Here is a 26,404-nt window from a genome sequence, read left to right on the forward strand (position 1 = left end):
TTTTCACTTGTGCCCATCACTCTGCTCCCTCCCTCTTGTCTCTGGTGTGCGGCCCTGGAGGGAGTTGGAAATGGGGTTGCTCTAACAATGAAGGACGAAAGGAATGGTAAGTTTTCCATTTATGAGCAAGCTTTCTCTTTGACGTGTAGGTCAATGTCTATGTAACAGGAATTACTGGAATGTTAAAGGAAAAGAATGAACAGATATTAAGTGCCTACTGATAGGGGTTACTACTGGTTTGATGACACTATGGCCTAGGATCCAGGAATGCTAAAATCCTACCTTAACCTACATCCACCCCTCCCCTTGAAGTTCCTAAAGTGGGATGGATATATGTACAAGGACTAATGGAAAGTCTAGAAAATCAAAGTGCCACTTTATTATTATCTGGGTCTGCTCCCAAAATTCTATGTCAACTTGCTGTTAAAATGGACTGGATTTTAGGGATTTAGAGACAAGACCCAAGGGGGTAGTATGGGAGGTAGAGAAGGAAATCTCTTTCCTTCTAAGCCCAAATCTAAATCTTACAGCCACTCCACTGAGATAAAGTTGATGTATGGCAAAACCAATACAATATTGTAAAGTAAAAAAAAAAAAAAAAAAAGATCAACATTCAGAAAACGAAAAAAAAAAAAAAGAATGACGAGACTCCAAGCATACTTGGTTAGAGAGGAGACGGAGATGATGACCTCAAGGGGGCTGTCCTCTTATCGCTCTAACTACCTGATCAGATGAAGCAGGGGGAAAAAAACCCTGCCACTTCCACGCATGCAGTGTTTAACACACACAGTGATCTGGAACACTAGTATAAGTAATCCATCAGCGTCCTGGAACCTGATCCATCAGATTACAATTCCTGATTTTTTAAAGGGTGTTGGGAAGTGTGTCAAGTCCTCAGAAGTCTACACTTACTGTATTGATATTTTAAGCATATTATTTTCTATAATCTTTGGAAAACTTCTCTGTATTCAGTCTTGAGTGACCTCATCCAATGTTATCTTTTTAAAAAATTTAAATGTAAATGCTAATCTACATATCCTACTCTGTATTATACAATGGATATATACTGTATTTATATACTTCTCGATTGTATACAATTCTCAAATATATACCTTCATTCCTGATCGTTCTCCTAAGCTCAGCCTTGAATATCCAGTTGCCTATTCAATATCTTCACTTGGATCTGTGATAGGCATCTCAAACATGCCATGTCCAGAAGTGAAGTTCTAATCTTCCCTTCTAAAGCTGCCTTTCCCACAGTTTTCCTCATCCCAGTAAATGGAAATCCCATCCTCCCAGGGTTACTAAAAAACCTGGGCATTACTTCTGACTACTTTCTTTCTCAAACCCCACATTCAATCAACTAGCATATTCTGAAACCTTTAATTTCAAAACATAGCCAGAATGTGACCGCTTTTCTCCACCTCTGCAGTTACAATTTTGGTCCATTATCTCTTAACCGGATTATTGTAATAGCCTCCTTAATTTATCTTCATTCTTCTATCCTTGTGCCTACTACAGCCTAATCTTAATGAAACAGGTAGAAGGACTGCCTAAAAAACTTTAAAATCCTAAACCAGATCATGTTATAGGTTTATTAAAACCTCCCTGTGGCTCCTCATAAATGTCAAAGTCCTTGCATTTGGTCTTTAAGACCCTATGTCATCTGCCCATACTCTCCACCCTTCTGATCTCATCTCCTACTATAGTTAGTTCAGTTAGTTCAGTCGCTCAGTCTTGTCTGACTCTTTGCGACCCCATGAATTGCAGCACTACAGGCCTCCCTGTCCATCACCAACTCCCTGAGTTCACTCAAACCCATGTCCATCGAGGTGGTGGTGCCATCCAGCCATCTCATCTTCCGTCGTCCCCTTCTCCTCCTGCCCCAAATCGATCCCAGTATCATGGTCTTTCCAATGAGTCCACTCTTCGCACGAGGTGGCCAAAGTACTGGAGTTTCAGCTTCAGCATCAGTCCTTCCAAAGAACACCGAGTTTGATCTCCTTTAGGATGGACTGGTTGGATCTCCTTGCAGTCCAAGGGACTCTCAAGAGTCTTCTCCAACACCAAAGTTCAAAAGCATCAATTCTTCAGCGCTCAGCTTTCTTCACAGTCCAACTCTCACATCCATACATGACCACTGGAAAAACCATAGCCTTGACACAGTTCAGTTCAGTTCAGTCACTCAGTCGTGTCCAACTCTTTGCGACCCCATGAATCGCAGCACGCCAGGCCTCTCTGTCCATCACCAGCTCCCGGAGTTCACTCAGACTTACGTCCATCGAGTCAATGATACCATCCAGCCATCTCATCCTCTGCTATCCCCTTCTCCTCCTGCCCCCAATCCCTCCCAGCATCAGAGTATTTTCCAATGAGTAAAAAAAACCCTTCACATGAGGTGGCCAAAGTACTGGAGTTTCAGCTTTAGCATCATTCCTTCCAAAGAACACCCAGGACCGATCTCCTTTAGATAGACGGACCTTTGTTGGCAAAGTAATATCTCTGCTTTTCAATATGTTATCTAGGTTGGTCATAACTTCCCTTCCAAAGAGTAAGCATCTTTTAATTTCATGGCTGCAATCACCATCTGCAGTGATTTTGGAGCCCCCAAAAATAAAGTCTGACACTGTTTCCACTGTTTCCCCATCTATCTGCCATGAAGTGATGGGACCAGATGCCATGATCTTTGTTTTCTGAATGTTGAGCTTTAAGCCAACTTTTTCACTCTCCACTTTCACTTTCATCAAGAGGCTTTGTAGTTCCTCTTCACTTTCTGCCATAAGGGTGGTGTCTTCTGCATATCTGAGGTTATTGATATTTCTCCCAGCAATCTTGATTCCAGCTTGTGTTTCTTCCAGCCCAGCGTTTCTCATGATGTACTCTGCATATAAGTTAAATAAGCAGGGTGACAATATACAGCCTTGACGTACTCCTTTTCCTATTTGGAACCAGTCTGTTGTTCCATCTCCAGTTCTAATGGTTGCTTCCTGACCTGCATATAGGTTTCTCAAGAGGCAGGTCAGGTGGTCTGGTATTCCCATCTCTTTCAGAATTTTCCACAGTTTATCGTGGACCACATAGTCAAAGGCGTTGGCATAGTCAATAAAGCAGAAATAGATGTTTTTCTGGAACACTCTTACTTTTTCCATGATCCAGTGGATGTTGGCAAGGTTCCTCTGCCTTTTCTAAAACCAGCTTGAACAGCTGGAAGTTCACAGTTCACGTACTGCTGAAGCCTAGCTTGCAGAATTTTGAGCATTACTTTACTAGGGTGTGAGATAAGTGCAATTGTGCAGTAGTTTGAGCATTCTTTGGCATTGCCTTTCTTTGGGATTCCCTGGTGGCTCAGAGGTTAAAGCATCTGCCTGCAATGCAGGATACCTGGGTTTGATCCCTGGATCGGGAAGATCCCCTGGAGAAGGAAATGGCAACCGGCTCCAGTATTCTTGCCTGGAGAATCCCATGGACGGAGGAGCCTGGTAGGCTTACAGTCCATGGGGTCGCAAAGAGTCGGACACGACTGAGCGACTTCACTTCACTTTTTTGGGATTGGAATGAAAACTGACCTTTTCCAGTCCTGTGGCCACTGCTGAGTCTTCCAAATTTGCTGGCATATTGAGTGCAGCACTTTTACAGCATCATCTTTCAGGATTTGAAATAGCTCAACTGGAATTCCATCACCTCCACTAGCTTTGTTCATAGTGATGCTGTCTAAGGTCCACTTGACTTCACATTCCAGGATGTCTGGCTCTAGGTCAGTAATCACACTATTGTGATTATCTGGGTCGTGAAGCTCTTTTTTGTCCAGTTCTTCTGTGTATTCTTGCCACCTCTTCTTAATATCTTCTGCTTCTCTTAGGTCCATACCATTTCTGTCCTTTATTGAGCCCATTTTTGCATGAAATGTTCCCTTGGTATCTCTAATTTTCTTAAAGAGATCTCTAGTCTTTCCCATTCTGTTGTTTTCCTCTATTTCTTTACACTGATGGCTGAGGAAGGCTTTCTTATCTCTCCTTGCTATTCTTTGGAACTCTGCATTCAGATGCTTATATATTTCCTTTTCTCCTTTGCTTTTCGCTTCTCTTCTTTTCACAGCTATTTGTAAGGCCTCCTCAGACAGCCATTTTGCTTTTTTGCATTTCTTTTCCATGGGGATGGTCTTGATCCCTGTCTCCTGTACAATCTCATGAACCTCTGTCCATAGTTCATCAGGCACTCTGTCTAGTGGTTTTCCCCGCTTTCTTCAGTTTAAGTCTGAATTTGGCAATAAGGAGTTCATGGTCTGAGCCACAGTCAACTCCCGGTCTTGTTTTTGCTGACTGTATAGAGCTTCTCCATCTTTGGTTGCAAAGAATATAATCAATCTGATTTTGGTGTTGACCATCTGGTGATGTCCATGTGTAGAGTCTTCTCTTGTGTTGCTGGAAGAGGGTGTTTGCTATGACCAGTGCGTTCTCTTGGCAAAACTCTATTAGCCTTTGCCCTGCTTCATTCCGTATTCCAAGGCCAAATTTGCCTGTTACTCCAGGTGTTTCTTGACTTTCTACTTTTGCATTCCATTCCCCTATAATGAAAAGGACATCTTTTTGGGGTGTTAGTTCTAAAAGGTCTTGTAGGTCTTCATAGAACCGTTCAACTTCAGCTTCTTCAGTACTACTGGTTGAGGCATAGGCTTGGATTACTGTGATGTTGAATGGTTTGCCTTGGAAATGAACAGTGATCATTCTGTTGTTTTTGAGATTGCATCCAAGTACTGCATTTCGGACTCTTTTGTTGACCATGCTGGCTACTCCATTTCTTCTAAAGGATTCCTGCCTGCAGTAGTAGATATAATGGTCATCTGAGTTAAATTCACCCATTCCAGTCCATTTCAGTTCACTGATTCCTAGTATGTCGACGTTCACTCTTGCCATCTCTTGTTTGACCACTTCCAATTTGCCTTGATTCATGGACCTGACATTCCAGGTTCCTATGCAATATTGCTCTTTACAGCATCAGACCTTGCTTCTATCACCAGTCACATCCACAACTGGGTATTATTTGTGCTTTGGGTCCATCCCTTCATTCTCTCAGGAGTTATTTCTCCACTGATCTCCAGTAGCATATTGGGCACCTACCGACCCAGGGAGTTCCCCTTTCAGTATCCTATCATTTTGTCTTTTCATACTGTTCATGGGGTTCTCAAGGCAAGAATACTGAAGTGGTTTACCATTCCCTTCTCCAGTAGACCACATTCTGTCAGCCTCTCCACCATGACCCTCCCATCTTGGGTGGCCCCACATGGCATGGCTTAGTTTCATTGAGTTAGACAAGGCTGTGGTCCGTGTGATCAGATTGGCTAGTTTTCTGTGATTATGGTTTCAGTGTGTCTGCCCTCTGATGCCCTCTCGCAACACCCACCGTCTTACTTGGGTTTCTCTTACCTTGGATGTGGGGTATCTCTTCACAGCTGTTCCAGCAAAGTGCAGCCGCCGCTCCTTACCTTGGAGGAGGGGTATCTCCTTGAGGCCGCCCCTCCTGATCTTGAACGTGGAATAGCTCCTCTTGGCCCTCCTGTGCCCATGCAGCCACTGCTCCTTGGACGTGGGCTTGCTCCTCTCGGCTGTCACCCCTGATTTCGGATGTGGGGTAGCTCCTCTCAGCCGCTCCTGTGCCGACGCAGCCTGGCACTCTTGGTCGCTGCCTCTGACCTTGGGCGAGGGGTAGCTCCTCTCGGCCATGCTTCTGCGGTGTCCGTCCCATCTCCTGTTATGCTGTCCCTCAATTTAATCTAATCCAGGGACTCTGGCCTTCTTTTCAAACATGCCACCAACATTCCTGCCTCAGAGTCTTGGCACTTGCTGCCTTTTTTTTTTTTCCCCCACCTGGGACCCTCTTCTAAATCTCTGCTTCTGTCAGTCCTGTTCAAAAGTCAGTGGGCACTTCCAAGATGACTCTTTGTAAAATCACAATTCCCTCCTGCCCTCTCTGTTGCCCTTTCTTGACTTCTTTTTCTCATTAGCACTCTGTATATCTTGCTTGTTTGTTACCTCCTCTCATTAGAGCAGAGAAGTAAGAGCAGAAAAAAATGAAGTTTGGATTCATTCACTTGGTCAGTTTATGTATCTAGGGGAACCCAGTCTTCTAACCTCAAATCTCTCGAATACATCATGCTATTGGCTATAAGGTTGGTGCTGTTACTGAGCAAAATATGCTATACAAGGAGAAGGCAATGGCACCCCACTCCAGTACTCTTGCCTGGAAAATCCCATGGAAGGAGGAGCTTGGTAGGCTTCAGTCCATGGGGTCACTAAGAGTTGGACACAACTGAGCGACTTCCCTTTCATTTTTCACTTTCATGCATTGGAAAAGGAAATGGCAACCCACTCCAGTGCTCTTGCCTGGAGAATCCCAGGGAGTGGGGAACCTGGTGGGCTGCCGTCTATGGGGTCGCACAGAATCGGACATGACTGAAGCGACTTAGCAGCAGCATACTATAGCTAAGTTAGCTAAGTTGCTTCACTTGCGTCTGACTCTGTGCGACCCCATAGATGGCAGCCCACCAGGCTCCCCGTCCCTGGGATTCTCCAGGCAAGAGCACTGGAGTGGGTTGCCATTTCCTTCTCCAATGCATGAAAGTGAAAAGTGAATGTGAAGTCGCTCAGTCATGTCTGACTCTCACTGACCCCATGGACTGAAGCCTACCAGGCTCCTCCGTCCATGGGATTTTCCAGGCAAGAGTAGTGGAGTGGGGTGCCATTGCCTTCTCTGCAGCATACTATATAAGGCTTAATATTAATATAGGTAGTAAATCTACAAAGCAAACCAGAGAACAGTACATTTCTAGGAAAGTGTATTTTCTGCTTCCCAGTGCTCACTTTTCTCTCTCTCTCTCTCTCTTTTTTTTTTTTTCACTGAGTTATAACATGCATACAGTTTAGTGCTCAAATATTAAATATATATATAGCTCAATGAATTTTTATATTTGTATGCTTCCTTGTAACCTCTGCTCAGACCAAGTTATAGAACATTTTCAGCACTTGGTAATCCCCTACTTTGAGGTTGCCATGATTTTGATGTCTATACATGTATCAGTTTTGCCCATTCTTTAACTTTATTTAAAAGGAATAATATATGATAAAGTTGGCTGTGCCTGCCTTCTTTTGCTATCTTATATCTGTGAGAGTCAGCCATGGTATTGCTTATATCTGTAGTTCCTTTTTTTAATTGCTTTATAGTGTTCTGTGACATGAGTATACCAAGATTAATAAACATATATGTGTATATGTATGTATGTATGTAGGTAGGTATTTAAACTACTCTTGCACCAACTTATACTCTAATCAACAAGGTATGAAAATTCTGGTTGCTCAGCATCCTTGGAAATGTTTTATGTCATTGACCTTTTTAATTTTGGCTATGTTGATCTCTGCCTTGTGGTATTTTATTGTGGCTTCAGTTAGCATTTCCCTCATCACTGTTGATGTTAGGCACCTTTTCATGTGCTTACTGGCCATTTGGATGTTCTCATTTATGAAATATCTATTCAAGCCCATTTTCAGTTGGACTGTTTATGTCTCCAATGTTCACTTCCAAGTTTAATATAGTCATTAATGATCTTGAGAGAATAAATATTATAGTATAGATTACAGAGTCATTCACTTATTCATTTAGCTTAACAGATGTTTATCAAGAAACAACTATCTCCTACCACTGGAACAAGGCAGTCTCTGCCTCTGATAGGCTCACTGTTTAGGAAAGGAGACTGTGTAACATGCAATAATGTAGATGTTATCAGAGAGGTATGTCAAAGACACCATGGGATTTCAGGGTGGGAGCACAAGGCAAGGACAGGTGACATAAACTGGAGAAAATGCTTGTAATGGAAGATGTGAAAGTAAAAGTCTCTCAGTTATGTCCAACTCTTTGTGAGTCCATGGACTATACAGTCCATGGAATTCTCCAGGCCAGAATACTGGAGTGGGTAGCCTTTCCCTTCTCCAAGGGATCTTCCCAACCCAGGTATCAAACCCAGGTCTCCCACATTGCAGGCGGATTCTTTACCAGCTGAGCCAACAAGGAAGCCCAAGAATACTGGAGTGGGTAGCCTATGCCTTCTCCAGTGGATCTTCCCAACCCAGGAATCAAACCAGCGTCTTCTGCATTGCAGGCGACCAACTGAGCTTTACGAACTGAACTATCAGGGAAGCCCAGTGGAAGATGATCTGAGCTAAAATATGGATAAGAATGACACTCATGGTTAGGCTTTCAGAGTTTCTAGGATGAGACTCACTCAAGCCAGCTCCAGTAATGGAGTTATTGGATAAATACCAGTACAAGTTTGACACTCATGAAAATCTATGACAGGGAGTCATGGAGATAGGAATTGAGTGGTCATTTCAAAGCAGCTCTAGAATCCTCAGCCACAGGAGTTCATGGCTCATCACTCTACTGCTGGCAGTATGATTCAACAACTGTCTATGGGTTTGGTTTGTTTGTCTAATTACTAGAGGGAAAAATCTCCTTATATTCTACTTTATCATTTCTCTATGTCAGAGTTGCTACTTATCTACAATTGTTTCTTTTTCATAACTCTGACCTTCTCATAAGTTGAGTTATACCTTTTTGGCTTCTTGTCTATCCAATGGTTTCTCTTTTTCTGTACAAATTTTCAACTTTAGTTGCTGCTCTTAATTGCTTCCTTTTTATATTTCCTAATTCAAATGCCCAAATGTGAGAATTTGATTGCCCTAGTTCATCTCTGTTTGATTAGCACTGGTGAGCCTAAGGATTGGCTGCCCCTAGGTTGGTGCATGTGTCTGTGCTAATTACCAGTAGTTCAATGGCACCCCACTCCAGTACTCTTGCCTGGAAAATCCCATGGATGGAGGAGCCTGGCAGGCTACAGTCCATGGGGTCGCTAAGAGTCGGACATGACTGAGCGACTTCACTTTCACTTTTCACTTTTCACTTTCATGAATTGGAGAAGGAAATGGCAACCCACTCCAGTGTCTTGCCTGGAGAATCCCAGGGACGGGGGAGCCTGGTGGGCTGCTGTCTATGGGGTCACACAGAGTCGGACATGACTGAAGCGACTTAGCAGCAGCAGCAGCAGCAGCAGCAGCAGCAGCAGCAGCAGTGTTTAGTCGCTCAGATCAGATCAGATCAGATCAGTCGCTCAGTCGTGTCCGACTCTTTGCAACCTCATGAATCGCAGCACGCCAGGCCTCCCTGTCCATCACCAACTCCCAGAGTTCACCCAGACTCACGTCCATCGAGTCAGTGATGCCATCCAGCCATCTCATCCTCTCTCGTCCCTTTCTCCTCCTGCCCCCAATCCCTCCCAGCATCAGAGTCTTTTCCAATGAGTCAACTCTTCGCATGAGGTAGCCAAAGTACTGGAGTTTCAGCTTCAGCATCATTCCTTCCAAAGAAATCCCAGGGCTGATCTCCTTCAGAATGGACTGGTTGGATCTCCTTGCAGTCCAAGGGACTCTCAAGAGTCTTCTCCAACACCACAGTTCAAAAGCATCAATTCTTTGGCGCTCAGCCTTCTTCACAGTCCAACTCTCATAACCATACATGACCACAGGAAAAACCATAGCCTTGACTAGATGAACCTTTGTTGGCAGAGTAATGTCTCTGCTTTTGAATATGCTATCTAGGTTGGTCATAACTTTGCTTCCAAGGAGTAAGCGTCTTTTAATTTCATGGCTGCAGTCACCATCTGCAGTGATTTTGGAGCCCAGAAAAATAAAGTCTGACACTGTTTCCACTGTTTCCCCATCTATTTCCCATGAAGTGATGGGACCGGATGCCATGATCTTCATTTTCTGAATGTTGAGCTTTAAGCCAACTTTTTCACTCTCCACTTTCACTTTCATCAAGAGGCTTTTGAGTTCCTCTTCACTTTCTGCATATCATCTGCATATCTGAGGTTATTAATATTTCTCCTGGCAATCTTGATTCCAGCTTGTGTTTCTTCCAGTCCAGCGTTTCTCATGATGTACTCTGCATATAATTGTGTCCAACTCTTTGCTACTCTATGGACTGTAGCCTGCCAGGCTCCTCTGTCTATGAAATTCTCCAGGCAAAAATACTGAAGTGGGCTGCCATTCCCTTCTGCAGGGGATCTTCCCAACCCAGGGATTAAACCCGGGTCTCCTGCATTGCAGGCAAATTCTTTACCATCTAAGCCATCTGGGAAGTACCTTTAGTAGTAGTTAAGCAGAGCTGCTTCTCTGGTAGCATAGACAGAAAAGAATCTTCCTGCAATGCAGGAAACCCAGGTTTGATCCCTCGGTCAGGAAGATCCCCTGGAGAAGGAAATGGCAACCCATTCCAGTATGCTTGCCTGGAGCATTCTGTGGACAGAGGAGCCTGGGGGCTACAGTCCATGGTGTTGCAAAGAATAGGACACGACTGAGCGACTAACACATTCATTCATTCAATCATGTGTGCCAAACAGGGCTGCCTAAGTAGGCTTTATCAGTGGAGGAGGATATCTGAAGGATGTGCGTGTTAAGTTGCTTCAGTCCTGTCCAACTCTGCACGATACTGTGGGCCATAGCCTGTCAGGTTCCTCTGTCCATGGAATTTCTCAGGCAGGAATACTGAAGTGGGTTGCCATGACCTCCTCCAGGGGATCTTCCCAACACAGCGATTGAACCCTATGTTTCCTGCGTTGGCAGGCAGATTCTTTACCATTAGGGACACCTGGGAAAGATGCATGCATGCATGCTAAATCGCTTCTTTTCCTCAAAAGAAGTTGTGGGTTTTATCTCTAATTATAATTATCTAGTGCAGATGGGATGGAGAAGGCAACGGCACCCCACTCCAGTACTCTGGCCTGGAAAATCCCATGGATGGAGGAGCCTGGTAGGCTGCAGTCCATGGGGTCACTAAGAGTCGGACACGACTGAGCAACTTCACTTTCACTTTTCACTTTCATGTATTGGAGAGGGAAATGGCAACCCACTCCAGTGTTCTTGCCTGGAGAATCCCAGGGACGGGGGAGCCTGGTGGGCTGCTGTCTATGGGGTCACACAGAGTTGGACACGACTGAAGCGACTTAGCAGCAGCAGTAGCAGCAGTGCAGATGGGAAAGAAATAGTGGATTACTCAAAACCCATAAATGTGGAAATCTAGAAGTACCTACACATTTTACTTAACTAAGTAGAGGATCACACCAAAGATAGAAATTTATCTTGAGATTCTTTGATTCTAATGAGTCTGAGAAAGGAATAATTTCAATAATATCCCCATGGGTATTGAATTTTTTCTAAACCATATTGGAAAAGTATGTAGACACCATCAAGAACTGTTCAAAGAGTACATCTTAAAGAGTAGTGGTAGCCAAATAAGTAATAAGAAACCATTCTGGTTAAAAGGGTTATAGAAAATATTGTAATAAATCTATGTTCATTTTTACAAAGGGCATGTCCTAATTTTGAATGGCTTCTTTCTGTTTTTCTTTATCTCAAAAATGACTGAGCCAGATCAGAAATAAATTAGACAAGTTCAAGTAAAATAATTACAGCTCGTATAGGAAGATAGAACCCAGAGATGAATGGTGAGGAATCTGTAGTCAGAAGAAAAGAAAGCAGAAATCTGATAAGAGCTATAAAATGATAAAGGTTAAAGAGAAGGATAATTGGACACTTTTATTTATGTTTTCTAATAATTAAGGACTAAAAGGACACTTGGTAAAATGAAAAAGCAGAAAAATTTTAAACTAATAAAAGAGTCTTTTTTTTTTAACTTAACAATTAACTTTAGAAATTTAATCATGGGATAATTGCTGCAGATATCTTGGGATGACTTAGCAAGATCAAGCATTCATGTGACTGAGGATAGCGTTTGCAGCAACAGAGTTAGAATAAAAATAATGAGCACCAGCACGTCCTGGGGCTTCAGGGCATACACTGATCAGAAGCCAGAGGAAATGTTTCCACTTGATGTAACACTGTTCACCCAGTGGGACCGTCCAGTACCTTCAAGCCTTCTGAGCATGTGCTCGGGTGCTGGCATCAGCTTTTTTAGCGGTTTCCTTGAGTTACTCTACACTCAAAGACATCATACCAACAGTACTGCTGCTTTGCTGTTTATTCCTACATATTTTTGGTGTCTGGCTAGCTCAGAATGCCCAGATTTTCCCCCTTATTAATGAGGCTGATTTTTTTCTTTATTTTGAGTGATCATTTCCAGTTTCATCCTTTCCAATCTTTCTCTAATAAGTATTTCATTTTGACTAGTCTGCATGTTTAAAAGAAGATCAGTTGAGCCAAGAATCTGTCGGCAGTGATGTTATTATTTATGCAGAGGAGACTTGGGGTAATCTTAGAGACTGACATTTCCTTAAGCATCCTCCTAGCCGTTAAAAATAGTCAGGATTTTTGCTGATGATTCCTACCAGAATCGAGTCTGGGGAGGGTGCTTCCAAGCAAACACCCAACCTTTCATTCTAATTCTTCCCTTAAATTCACTAATCATGTAGTCAGAGATGCAAAAATCCTACTGCTAGTCCAATTTCCATTTAGAAGTAGGTTAGCTACCCACCATACAGCCCGTGTCAACTTTTTCATCCAGGGCCACTGTCTAAATTCCCGCCATTAGTGTTTAATTCATTTGTGTTTGTTCTCTTATTGGACTTCATTAATTTTTAAAAAATTATTGGCCATGCCACACGGTGCAGGATCTTAGTTCCCTTACTAGGGATCAAATCCATGACCCCTGCAATGGAAGCATGGAGTCCTAACCACTGGACTGCTGGGGAATTCCTTAGACTTCTTTTAAAACATAAACGTTCTCTCCGTGGACATTATATATATCAGTTCAGTTCAGTCACTCAGTCGTGTCCGACTCTTTGCGACCCCATGAATTGCAGCACACCAGGCCTCCCTGTCCATCACCAACTCCCGGAGTTCACCCAGACTCAAGTCCATCGAGTCGGTGATGCCTCCAGCCATCTCATCCTCTGTTGTTCCCTTCTCCTCCTGCCCCCAATCCCTCCCAGCATCAGGGTCTTTTCCAATGAGTCAACTCTTCGCATGAGGTAGCCAAAGTACTGGAGTTTCAGCTTTAGCATCATTCCTTCCAAAGAAATCCCAGGGTTGATCTCCTTCAGAATGGACTGGTTGAATCTCCTTGCAGTCCAAGGGACTCTCAAGAGTCTTCTCCAACACCACAGTTCAAAAGCATCAATTCTTTGGCGCTCAGCCTTCTTCACAGTCCAACTCTTACATCCATACATGACCACAGGAATAAACATAGCCTTGACTAGACGGACCTTTGTTGGCAAAGTAATATCTCTGCTTTTGAATATGCTGTCTAGGTTGGACATAACTTTCCTTCCAAGGAGTAAGCATCTTTTAATTTCATGGCTGTAGTCACCATCTGCAGTGATTTTGCCACCTCACTGAAAAGCCGAGGTCTGCAGCAAAGAGAGTTTAGAAGAGAGAGGAGACAGGAGAACAATCCTCCAGCCCTCCCTGCCCGCCACCCCCCCCCCCCCACCGATCCTGCCCCTCCCTACCAGCCCATGGACACCATGTTATAATAAATTGCTAAAGAGTGTTACTATTTTCTTAAATTAATTTTCTTAAGAACAGACTGGGTAGTCACCCTGTGTGCCATGTATCCTGAGTAGTAGGGAGGGGTGGTTGGGGAGATGATACATCTTTATACTTTTCTTGTAATTATTATCAAAACTAGTCTCAGGAATAGGTACAAAGTCATTCATACTAAGATGTTATTGACTGCTGCTGCTGCTGCTAAGTTGCATCAGTCGTGTCCGACTCTGTGCGACCCCATAGACGGCAGCCCACCAGGCTCCCCCGTCCCTGGGATTCTCTAGGAAAGAACACTGGAATGGGTTGCCATTTCCTTCTCCAATGCATGGAAGTGAAAAGTGAAAGTGAAGTCGCTCAGTCGTGTCCAACTCCTAGCGACCCCAGGGACTGCAGCCTACCAGGCTCCTCCATCCATGGGATTTTCCAGGCAAGAGTACTGGAGTGGGGTGCCATTGCCTTCTCCGACTGGTACAAACTAAATAAGTTAACCTGTCGAAGGCATGTGCATTAGTACAAGTGCCCCAAAACAAAACCTTAAGCTAAAAGACAAAAGTACTGAGCTTGAGTTCCAGGTTTTAACTAGAGTGTGGGGGTAGTATGTTTTGTTCTTTGGGCCTTTCCAGTGGTCACTGTACACCTGTGGTCATTGACTTCACCCAGGCATAAGGCAATGGGCTAGGTTACTGCAATGGGGAATCAAGATACTGAGGAGCTACTGAGTTTGCTCTGTGACTCTTCAGTGTCACACGGCCCCTATGGGTCCCACCACAGTGTTTGTCCAGAAAGAATAAAAGGAGGCACAAATAGGGCTTTACAGTTTTTAAAAAACTTTGACATTTTATCTCATTTGGAATTTTGATTCTCCCATTACCATTCAGGGATGGCTAATATTTTTTGCTGTTTTACAAATGAAAGAACTGAGAGCAAGTGAGGCACATACTGTTTAGTTTTAGAGTTTGGGTCTCCTGGCTCTTTATTCCATCCTCTTGGCACTATTGTGTGCTACCTCCAAAAACGAAAGGACCGTGTCCAGTAAGGAAGAGCATGGCCGTAAGGCATGTCCAAAAACATCTGCTGTCAAGTGGATTAGATAATTTAATAAATACAGCTCTCGCATATACTTCCTAGTTGTGGATATAACATTTTTCTCTGTTTACTGTAGAAGGAATTTTCCTAGAAAAATATATATCCTCTTCACATGCAGGAAGTCTCTCCAACTACATTCTGAGTTAAAAATAGAAAACTTGAGGTTCTTGCTTAAAATCAGCAATGTTCAAGTTGATTTTTTTTTTTTCATTGCATTTTAAATTTCACATCAGCTTTGCAGAGGGATATGGGTGAGGGCCTTACAATAGGAAGAATCATAAGCCTGGTTTTAATTTACTCGTGTATATTTTCAAAATTACTGTGCCTGGAGTCTTCCAAGACTGATGTTTTTAATAAGTAGAATGTCGTGTTATCGGGAGTTGTGGGGCCTGGCTATCATTTGTCAGATATTTTTCTTTTTTTATGTGTGCTCTTTTGTGGTTCTTCTGTGTGTCTGAGCTCTGTTCGAGGAAACCTCGCTGCATCCTGATGGCTTGGTCTCTCCTGATCAGAGTGTCCATAATTCTCTTTCATGTTCTTTTCCTTGTAAACATAAACATATTTTCTGATGTCAGGACCCCAGCTTTCTAAAGCTAGTATGTTACTGTTCATATGAATTGTTTATTTTGCTTGGGAGCTTTTGTTTTTGAAGTACTTCCTGTTTTTCTTACAGTGACTCACTTTTTCTTAAAACAGAGAACATGAGGCAAATCCCAACTTAACTAAGGTTTATAGAAATTCTACCTAGCTTGGCTACATGTAGACAGTGGCTTGGGACTGTATAGCAGTTGTTGGATTTTTCTCACAACTAGAGCAATTCTTTCTATTACTCAAAGTCATTTGTATTCAATGACACTATTTTTTCAGTGTATGACCTTTCTTAAAGTTGGTTCATTTGGAAGTAAGGTGATGCAGCATAATGCAGTGATTACTAATAAGAGTCATCTGGAGAAATCAGAATTATATATTGGAGAAAAATTATGAGTTTTGAAAATAAAAGACTATAATATTTCCTTTTTTGTTATCTCATTCAAATTGAAGTTTTTAATATTTCTATTAATGAAACTATGTTTTTTTTGAAAGGGGTTTTTGTTCTTTTGCATGAAGGAAAGTACCAGCAAATGAGATGCTGAGTATGCAATAGAGAAACTTTCCTCTGCCTTCATTCTTTGAACACAGTCACAAAAAAGGAGAAGATAGGGAGACCTATGAGTTATCTTGGAATATTTTGGAGAATTCTAAAGTTAAGTACCGTTTCTTGACATTTTTTTGTCTATCATGGGCCATGCCCTCTCTTCATTTTCTACCATCTTTCTCACATCCTTCTCTCATTCAGTAAGTCAAATTCTTACATTTCCATTTTCAAGAGAAATTTTGTTGCTGACTTGGCTTATGTTAATTGCAGCTTTTTTTTTTTCTTTTTAAATTTCTTTCTTTTTCTTTTTTTTCTTTCTTCTTTTTTCTTTTTTCTTTTCTTTCTTTTTCTTTCTGGCTTTTCTCTCCATACTTTGGCAGGACCTTTATTCAGTGGGTTAATTGATACTAATTGATAATCTGTATGTTGCAGAGTCTGAGCTAGGCTTTCAAGGTCTGCCTTTAGCTCTGCTGGCAATTTTTCTAAGTGCTTGATACAAGGTTCATTCTTTGTCTGCCCCTTGGTTTAGTTTTGCCTCTGATGTTACTAATTTATGTGATGTTGGGCAAATCATTTAACTCCATTAAGGCCTTGGAAGGCCTTTATGGAGCTAGGTATGGATGACTAACCTGAAAATTTCTCCTATTAGCCTGAACTTTTAAGGTATAAGACAAAGAAAACCGGACTGCTTTTCAAGTAAACTAGGTTTAGACTAAGCTCCATCACTGTGCGAGTTTGCATAAAACTTCACTTTTCTGGGTCCCAGCATCTCATTTGCAAAATGAGGAACTTGGACTAGATTCATCTTTAAAATAATGCAGTTTTCTTATAGCTCTGCTTCTTTCTTTGTGTTTTTGTATTGACCAAATCTCTCAATAATTCTTTACCTTACATGGGATTAGAATTCTGTTCCTAAAAGTAATTTTTGAACATTAAATATCAATATTATTAATATATTATACTTTACAATATAGTATATACTTCCCTGGTGGCTCAGACAGTAAAGCGTCTGCCTATAATGTGGGAGACCTGGGTCTGATCCCTGGGTTGGGAAGATCCCCTGGAGAAAGAAATGGCAACCCACTCCAGTATTCTTGCCTGGAAAATCCCATGGACGGAGGAGCCTGGTTGGCTACTGTCCATGGGGTTGCAAAGAGTCGGACACAACTGAGTGACTTGACTATCACTATATTAATATATAATATAACACTGTATAGTACTTTACCATTTACTAGGTGTGTTCATATTCTGTTTGGACTGTCATCCCAGCTCTGAAATGGGCATTGACAAGTAGTTTGATTATTCCCATCTTACAGGTGACAAAACTGAGTCACAGAGGTTAATTTCACACAAAGGTAACTAATATATAGGTGGCAGAATTTGGAATCAAACTCAATAGTCTGGGAGTCTTAGATCCCATGCTACCTTATTTATTTTCTTAGGGACCTATATTTTTATTTATTATTTCTGTATATTTTACAAGTAATTTAAAAATTTTAATCAAGGAGTACTGAAAGTTTTATAATAAACTGTTGCATCTCCTGCTCCTCTTCCCTATTCCCTAAGAGAAAGTAGCTTTCAACTCTTTTCTTCAGTGTCATGTACTTATTCTACTACTTCCGTATTTATCAGCTTTGAACTTGTAATCATTTCTTATTAAAGAATTAAGATTTAGCACTATCCTCCTTTACTCTGCTCCCATCTTTTTAATATAGACATATTATAGATTTTTGGTTAAATCAATAGTGTGCATGTTTAGTCACTCAGTCATGTCTGACTCTTTGTGACATTTTGGGCTGTAGCCTGCTAGGCTCTTCTGTTTATGAGATTTTTCAGGCAAGAACCCTTCCTCTTCCAGGGGATCTTCCTGACCCAGGAATCAAACTCACGTCTCCTGTGTCTCCTGTATTGCAGACAGATTCTTTTCCTGCTGAGCTATGGGAAAGAAAAGAAAGTCTTTGTCACTCAGTCATGTCCTAGCCCACGGACTGTAGCCCACCAGGCTCCTCTGTACACAGGATTTCCCAGCATGAGTACTGGAGCGCGTTGCCATTTCCTTCTTTAGGGGATCTTCCAGAGCCAGGGATCTAAGGCAGGTTTCCCACATTTCAGGTAGATTCTTTACCATCTGAGACACAGGGGAAGCCATGGAGGAAGTCCCCAAATCAATACATTTTGCATTATTATGACTATGTAAGTATCATTTCCTGCTGAACCATCTCATGAAGGTTTCCTTTTTCTCATTCTTTCTTTTTTTTCTCTAGCCTACAATCGGTTCATTTTGTTCATTTACTTAGGTCTCTGTTGGCTTATTCCATCTTCTACCCAAATACTCCAAGATCTGTCACATATTGTTAATATTTTTTCCCCAAAAGCTCCAAAAGTTTCAAGCACTCATATCCGTTACTTTCCTAGATACCTCACTCCCCAGCCTCTGCTGGGGCACTGCTGTGCACCATCCTAGGATATCCTTTCACAGTTCTCTTATATTCAGCCTCTTGTCCCTTTGTTTCATTCTTCAGGAGTTTCCTAAAGAAGGGTCCCTCAGGAGATACAATTTATGGAGGTTTGTGTGTCTGAAAATGTCTTTATCCTCATACTTGCGGATACCATTGCATTTGCCTGTCTCCTTCCTCTCTCTCTCCTCCACTCCCCCCATATATGTGAGTCTGTTAATCTCAGTGTTTTAGGAATCTGGAGGCTCAGTCTAGTTCTGGGAAATTTTCTTATGTTGAATAAATTAATCTAGATGATTTTTTTTTCTGCTCCTACGTTGGAGTTGTGCATTAATGAACCATTACATTAATAAATGTACTCATATGATAAATGCTTAATTTATAATCATACATCATCATTGATGAAGCTTCTAATTTTCATAGTTTTCCCTTTATCCATAAGAGATGCCTTGTCTTTTATTCTAATTTCTAGATGATTTCCTATATTCATCTACATTTATTTAAAATGCAACTTTCTATTGCATTTTAATTTTGGCTATCCTTTTTTTTTTTTTAATGTTCTCTGAGTGTCCTTTTATGTTTTTAAGACTATCCAGTACTTATTTCATGGTTGCAAAACTTTCTTTTATTGCTTTGACTGTGTTTTCTCTAATTTCTTTTTCTCTGTTTTGGTTTCTGTATGTCAGATGAACTTTTGCTGTCTATATTTAAGAAAGAGTCATAAGAAAAAGGATTGAATTGGGCTTACTGACTAGCAGGCTCCACTGGGCTTCATTCATTTGCCATCTGGTTGGGAGACCCCAAATGACAGTATCTTTTCTCATGGACCATGTAATTTTTGCTGATAGGCATCCTTCAGGTTTCTACCTGGAGGTTATTCAGTTGGCTATAGGTGTTCTGGGAATATGTGGGTAAAGGAGGCAAGGAAATGATATCATTCAATATATAGATTTTCACTTAATCTCTCCATTTTTAACTATGTACCTCCTCACTGCCTCCTTCCATCATCTCTGGTGCCCCAAATCTGAAACCTCTTTGATTTAATTTCTTAAGAGCTTTAACCTCCTGTCAGTTGGGCCTGGGTTAGTTTTAGCTGCTTGGGGTGAGGAAGGGTACTGTGGGTCCTTATGTTACCTTAATCATTTACCCTGTTTTCATCCTAAAGCCCCATCTTTACTTTCCATGATAACTCTTGCCTCTGAACCTTGACTTTCCTGGGGTATTCAGGAGAAACCGGCTTCTTATTATAATTTATCTTTGCAGAAATGTATTTCTCCATTCAGTTTCCTCCTTCCAATGAATTGACTCTTCCAAATGCATGGATACCTGTCATCTACTACTTACTTGGTTCTATTCTCATTTTCTTTGTGACTGTGAGTTTATACCTTTAAAAGTTAAAAAAAAAATTATTTTTTTCCTCCCATGTTGGCAAAGTTCAGAGTAGGAGTAAATGCATATACTTAGTCCACTATGTTTAACAAGATGTCCTAGCCCATATTTTTATTGAATTGTTTCACAAAAGACACATTTTTGCAACTGAGTGCTGGCAATCAACTTTTTTGGGTAACAAGTCTGAATATTTGGGATAAAAAGTTTAAACATGCTCATTTTATTTCCCAGTTTTAAACAAAAATGTATTAGTCCAGCAGAGTATATTTAAAATTGTTGGACTTATTTCCTTGGATTTACTTATAACAATATGTTTGAAATGTGTTAAGTTGAAAAAATTGGCAGGATCAGTCTGTATGTGTGTGTTTGCAAGTGTGACAGCAGGAGAAACTGCTAGAAGAAAAGAATGAATCCAAGAGAAAGCAGCGTGTTTGATTTTGGTTGTGGAGGGAAGTCGGGGTTTCAGGTCAGAGCCATATCAATATTTTCAATATGATCAATATACTTAAATGAGTATTTAAAGGTGATTTTCCACCCCTATGCTCAAAACTCATAGACCATTCATACTCTATCAGTGTCTTAAAATACTGCCCCATTTGCACGAAGGGTCCCTTTGAATTAATGCATTTCTGGCTCTTGGGGCCACACTAGCTACAGCTCTCATTTACCTTGGCTGCTTTCAGAAGCCTCCCATGAGCAAAATGATGAACAACAACCAGAGTAGAGATCATTCTTCAATCAAGCAACTGAGAAGGGACTGCCTTGGTTCATAAGTTCAAATAGTATCTTTCACTTTATTTTGAATAGCAATCAACAGAGCAATGGATCTATAATTTCTCTTGTTCTTTCAAAGCAAAATCATTTGCATTTCCTTCAATTTGGCAACATGAAGTCTCAGACTTTTGCCTTTTATATCATAGACCCATTGTTAGGTGGTACGAATGGAAATGGAACACACTCCCCCTAATAGTTAAAGGTCCTGATATAAGGCTAATCGTTGAGCAAATATACATTCTATCTTTCCCCTTGGAGCAAATTTAATAGATACTTTCAAAATGTTAACAGTTTCATTCTACTTCAGTGAAAGTGACTTTTCCCGCACTATCTCTCTGGAGTAAATTTTCACCTTTCTGCTGGATTTATGACTGCTATTACCAATACTATGAATTATTGTAGTGTCATGCAGCACAGCAAGGATGCTGACTCTCCTCCTTTGGAAAAAAGAGAAAGCATCATGTTGGAGTTTTAAAATTTCTTGATCAAAGAAGATATTGAAACATTCGTCAAGATTCTGGGCAAGTTTTATCACTGACTATTTTGTGAGACCACTGCAAATCATTTAAGTTTTCTGTGTCTACATTTGTAAAATATGTGACATTCAACTGCATAAGGAACTCCCAGTCTAGTGAGCCTAATAAAAGATAAGCTTATCCAGGGGTAGAAATCATGTTTTATTCATCTTTGTTTTCTCTTGCTTAAATTCATATAGTTACTCAGTAAATGCTGACTGAAAGAGTTTGAAAGAAAAATAGGATATAGGGCAAGTGAAAATCCTGTGAGATCCTTCTGAGAACAATTTTATATAAATATAATATATTCAGCTTGATTCTAAGGGCAATGTTGAGAGGAGGCCTGTAGGGCTGCATGTTCTTCAGTGTAACGTAAAGTACGGAGCTGATTATAGTGGTTAGAAGATTAAAAGATGTATATTTTTAATGGACAAACCCTTTGCTTAAATATTGCCTACAGTCAGTAAGTGGCTGAGCAGTGATCTCTCTTGTTAAAGTGCCTCCTGTGTACCCTTTGCGCTACCTTTGCACTCAGTGATGGTTTTAAGAGCTTGGCCACTTTCCACCTGTCTGAAAGCACCTCTACATTAGACATGAGAAGGATGTGGTTGACTTTAAACTTTGGCTGGCATGAGCGGAATGGAGAAAGCCACAAGGGATTGTTCATGCATGGCTAATACTAGAGACTTGTGATTTTGCCTTCGTGGAAATTAAAATGTGTGATCTAGAACAATATCCTCCTTTTACATTTTTTTCCAAAATGTTCTCCTCTCCTCATTTCAACTAATCTCTAAGGGACAAACTGATATGGAAAAGTTGTGAGGTGAAGGAGCTGTCCTAGTTTTTAGGTTTGAGGAGGACATTTCTGGTTCTGCTACTTTGGGGGAATTGTGATTTGTTTGTTATATAAACGAAAATCATGGTTTTCCTTTCCCTTTTTTTTTTTTTTTTACTTCCGAAGGAGTCACCTCTTTCTTGACCTTTTTTCCCCTCCTTAAGTCATTGCTGAGGTATTTGCAAACCAAGCCAACACTTACATTTTATTCACCAAACTAGAACAAAGTATCTGCTAATAGAAACAGCCTGGTAAATAGTTGAAAAAGCACACAAGTCAGAAGACTTGTGTTTAAAGTGCCGTTCATTGCTTATTTCTAATATGTCATTGACAAATCTTTGGACCTTTTTGAGTCTTTCTATTCTCATCTGCAAAATGGGGTTAATGGAGGATTTCATCTACAAAGTGGGGGTAACAGATTAAAACAGATGACGTGGGTACATTATGCCCCAAATAAACACGAGTTCAATCTTAACAATAATATTATGACTGTGTGGTTACAATACAAACTTTTTCTGCTTTTGCTGTCAGAAGTGCCTTTGGTAGATTTCAAATTCTTTTCCATACTGCCTACTCTTTGGTGGGGATCCAATAACACTGCTGTAACTCGAGTGTCCATGGCTGCATTTCATCTTTCTCAAGGGTTCAAATAGCCTGTTCAGAGAAGGTACGAAGGTACAAAGCAAAAATTTCAGCATATGCCATCAAATCTTGGAAAGTCATTTAAAGGAGGAAAGCCTGCCACCGAGGAAGTTAAAAAAAAAAAAAAAGGCTCTTTTCTGGGCATCATTTCTGCCCTTCTGGAAAAAAAAAAAAAAAAGCCCCGATGTTGCAATATTTTTCATGGCAGAATATTGTCCCAGATGGAGAAGGAAACACTGACAAGCAGCAAAGGAGATACCTGGGGTTCTGAGGCAGCGTCGGAGGGGTGCGGCGCGCCGGGGGGGTTTCAGAACCTCGCCGCTCTTTGTTGGGGGCGGGGGAGTCATTATTTCCGTGGAAGATATGACACCGGCCCCCCGCCCACCGCCCCGAGAGGTCCTTCGCCGGCGGATCCGGCTCCGCGACCCTCGCCCCCGCCCCTCCCAGTTCTTGCGGACCCCTCAACGTGGTCGGACTGCGGTGCCTTTAAGACTTTTGCCTGCTGCACATGCTCAGCTCTTTGTGTGTTGTTGGAGTTTTTCTCTTTTAAGAAAAAAAGAAGAAATAGGCTGGAGGATGGGACGGAGGAAGGGGTGGGGGGAGCGCTGGGGGAAAAACGCTGCACTTTTACCGCTGTAGACAGTGGCCTGGAAGGGTTTCTTTTCTGCTGAAGCTGCGAAGCCGGTCCCGCTCTGATCTTTCGTTTGCGGTGGGGTGTCGCGGGGGGGAGATCCGGAGGCGCGGGGCCGGGTTCTCCGGGGCCCCGAGGGGAAGGGCACCGCGGGCGCTGGGGGCCACACCTGGGGGGGCCGGTCTCCCCTCCCGAGGCGGGCCGGGCGGGGTAGGTGCGCGCGCGCGCGCGCGCCGGGGGGAGTCCCGGGTCTCTGTAGGGGCGGGGCGAGACCACGCGCAGGGCCCGGCGGGGAGGAGCGGAGGCCCGCGCGCGAGCGGGAGGTGGCCCCGCACCCTGCGGGCCCTAGAGGCAGCCCTGGCGTCTGGCTAAAGCGGCACCGGAGAGCAGATGGCTGCTGGGGGGCCGCCGAAGGCCGGCCGGGCGGGACGAGGCTGAAGCCCCGCTTCCCGAGTACCCCTTCCCGTGGTGGGCGCGCCCACCTCGGGGGGCTCCCGTGGCCCCCCGCCCTCCCGGGCGCGCGCGGCGGGGCGCCCAGGCTGTTGGCCCGAGCGGCGGGCGAGGCGGGGCCGCGCGCGGGGTCCCCTCCCCCTCCCGCAGGTCCCCGCCTCCCGCCCGGTCCCGGGCGCCGCGGCGGTGGGCTCGGCCTGCAGCGGACAAGGTCAGCGGACGGAGAGGCGATGCCCGAGCGCGACTGCAGGGAGCCGAGCGGAGGCGAGCGCGGCTGGGATCTGCCCGTCCGGACCGGGGAGCGGGACTGGGGCAGGCGCCGGTGAGGAGGAGGAGCGGCGGCGGCGGCGCGGTGGTTTCCTCTCCGGCCGGGTTTCCCCTCTGGAGCATCCCTGTCGGCGCCCGCCAGCGCAGCCCCGCCAGCCCGGGGCGCTCGGGAAGATGGAGCCGGGGGGCCGGGCCCGCACTGGCCCCCCGCAGCCGGCGGCCCCGGGGCCGTGGAGGGCTCGGCCGGCAGGCGGCGGCGGCGGCGGGGGCGCCTCCTCCTGGCTGCTGGACGGGAACAGCTGGCTTCTGTGCTATGGCCTTATCTACCTGGCGCTCTACGCGCAGGTGTCCCAGTCCAAACCCTGCGAAAGGACCGGCTCCTGCTTCTCGGGCCGCTGTGTCAACTCCACCTGCCTCTGCGACCCGGGATGGGTGGGCGACCAGTGCCAGCACTGCCAGGGCAGGTTCAAGTAAGTGCCTTCGCCGGACCCTCCTCCCCTCCCCCGCCCCGTCCCTTCTTGGTCCGGGGTCCCCGGGCTGGGAGCGGCCCCCAGCGCTGCCTTCCTCCGGGCCCCGCGCCTCGGAGATCCCGACCCTGCGCCCAGCGCCCGGCACGACCGCCGTGGACGCGAAGCCACTCCGGGTGGTCTACCTGTCCGCTGCCCGTCTTTTTCCCTGATCGTCAAAAATTTGGCACTCAGTTACGGTGCCAAACACCATTTTGTTAGCGGACACTGTTTTTCAATAAAAAATGATGCACGTAAGTCATGAAATCCTTGCGCATTGTGAAGCGTTCAAACATTGCAGAAGTGTAAAGGTTAAAAGTTCTGGTTTGCCGGTATCTCCCTCTTCCCCAGCCTACTCCCTTCTCTAGAGGTAACCCCTGCTAACTTGTTAGTGTATTTAGTAACAGTGATCATAAGTCGAATTTCTGATGACCTTACTATGTGCCAAACACTGTTCTGAGTGCCTTACGTGGGTTATCACATTTGTTCCTTAAAGAGTTCCTAGTAACAGGATTCCTATACTGGTTTTACAGAGAGAAATCGTGGTAATGAATTTAAGTAATTTGCCCAAGATTACACAGTACTGATGGGAGAATTGTGATCCAAATCAGCTAGCCTAACTCCAGAACGTTTACTTTTAGCCAGTATTACTGTGCTGAATTGTGCGAAAAGAATCTTGGATTGAGAAATAGAGAGTGACTTTGAGTTAGATAAAGGGATGAAATACCTGGACTTTATAATGTGGTGGCGATAATAGATATTCCTAACTGGTTATTTAACTCTCAGCTATTGTGTGGAAGCATCACTTCGGTTTTTCGGAAGCTTAAGGCCCTAATGGAGCTTGCTTTACAGCAGTAAAAATACTTGTCCCCTATTGGTTCATGTGTATTGCGTCGCTGCCTGATATGAAAAGAAATGGATGAGTGTGGGGCAGCAGCAGCAGATAAAATACTTGAGACTAATAGGGTATCCATCTGACAACTTGTGCAGTACAGTCCTTTAAGTAAGTCAACTTCTGTGTCATCCAGATAGTTCAGATCAAGTTTGCTGGCTGGGTTAGTGGCTCAGAAATTGCATTCTGTGGGTTACTTATTGTCACAGTGATAGCCAAGTCTAAGTGGAGTATCTGCTTGGCTTCTAAGGCAGAGATGAGAATATGGTTCACCTTTGTTGTTGTTTAGTTACCAAGTCGTGACCAGACTCTTTGCAAACCCATGAACTGTATATTCCACCAGGCTCCTTTTCCCATGAGATTTCCCAGGCAGGAATACTAGAGTGGGTTGCCATTTCCTTCTCCAGGGGATCCTCCCCAGCCCGGGATCAAACCTGTGCCTCCTGCATTGGCAGATGTATCCTTTACCACTGAGCCACTGGGGAAGCCCATGGTTCCCTTTACTTAGGTATCAAAGGAAAATTTCCTGGGAGTTTTAAACAGCGTATTTTCCCTTTTCTTTAAACTTGCTGGTTAAGACAAGTCCTTGAAACCTTATTGTAAAAATGTATTTTTTAAAAGGGGATTTTTAAATTTAAGTAGATCTTACTGTTTAATTAACAGCAAGATTTTGGAAGTGAAATCTCAGAATGAAGTTTTATGAAATTCTTTTGTAGAAATAAGTTGAAATGTTTCCTAGCTTCGTAATTTCACAAATCAGTGTAATACTCTTGTTTTTTAAAAATACTTTAAAAAATTTAGTAGAGTTACTAATTAAAAGTTTTAAAAAATGTTTCAAGACCCACAAAGATACTGTTTTGAACTGGGCTTGTTAGTAGTCTTTTTTACTTAAGTGTTCTTAAACTTTTGCTTTGATCGAAACAGCCAGCCCAGCCTCTTTACCTGGCAATAGAGGATTTTGAACATAGAAAAAATGGTAGTCAGTAATAAAAAAAAACCACATACGTTTTTTATATCTGTTTTTACATAAAGAGAAAGATTGCCTGATTCATATGTAATTTAGGAACATTGGCCTTTGGTTGGAATTGCTCTGTTTGTCTAAAGAGGACAAAAATTGCTGCCGTCCTGAGAAGCCTCTGTCTACATTGTATAGCAGTGGAATTGTTAATCAGCTAGATCAGCAGCCTGTAACCTCACTAGCAGATGTTGTCCCAGTTAGTAGGAAAGGTCACAGATCAAGTTAAAACCGGCTTGAATAGTATAGAGAGATGGTTGC

The 26,404-nt window shown here is 43.1% G+C and overlaps 1 protein-coding gene across 7 annotated transcripts in view; it reads left to right on the forward strand.

Annotated features, from left to right (window-relative positions):
• The first annotated feature begins 23,821 nt into the window (after positions 1 to 23,821).
• The window catches only part of ATRNL1 (attractin like 1), an 802,849-nt gene continuing 800,266 nt past the window's right edge, over positions 23,822 to 26,404 (forward strand). For all 7 annotated transcript variants that reach the window (XM_061403577.1, XM_061403579.1, XM_061403580.1 and 4 more), the window contains exon 1: positions 23,822 to 24,200. In XM_061403577.1, the coding sequence (XP_061259561.1) occupies positions 23,905 to 24,200 (296 nt within the window). In that variant the 5' untranslated portion in view covers positions 23,822 to 23,904. The remainder of the gene's footprint in view (positions 24,201 to 26,404) is intronic.

Source organism: Bos javanicus, chromosome 26 (genome assembly GCF_032452875.1).
Source record: "Bos javanicus breed banteng chromosome 26, ARS-OSU_banteng_1.0, whole genome shotgun sequence".
NCBI lineage: Eukaryota > Metazoa > Chordata > Mammalia > Artiodactyla > Bovidae > Bos > Bos javanicus.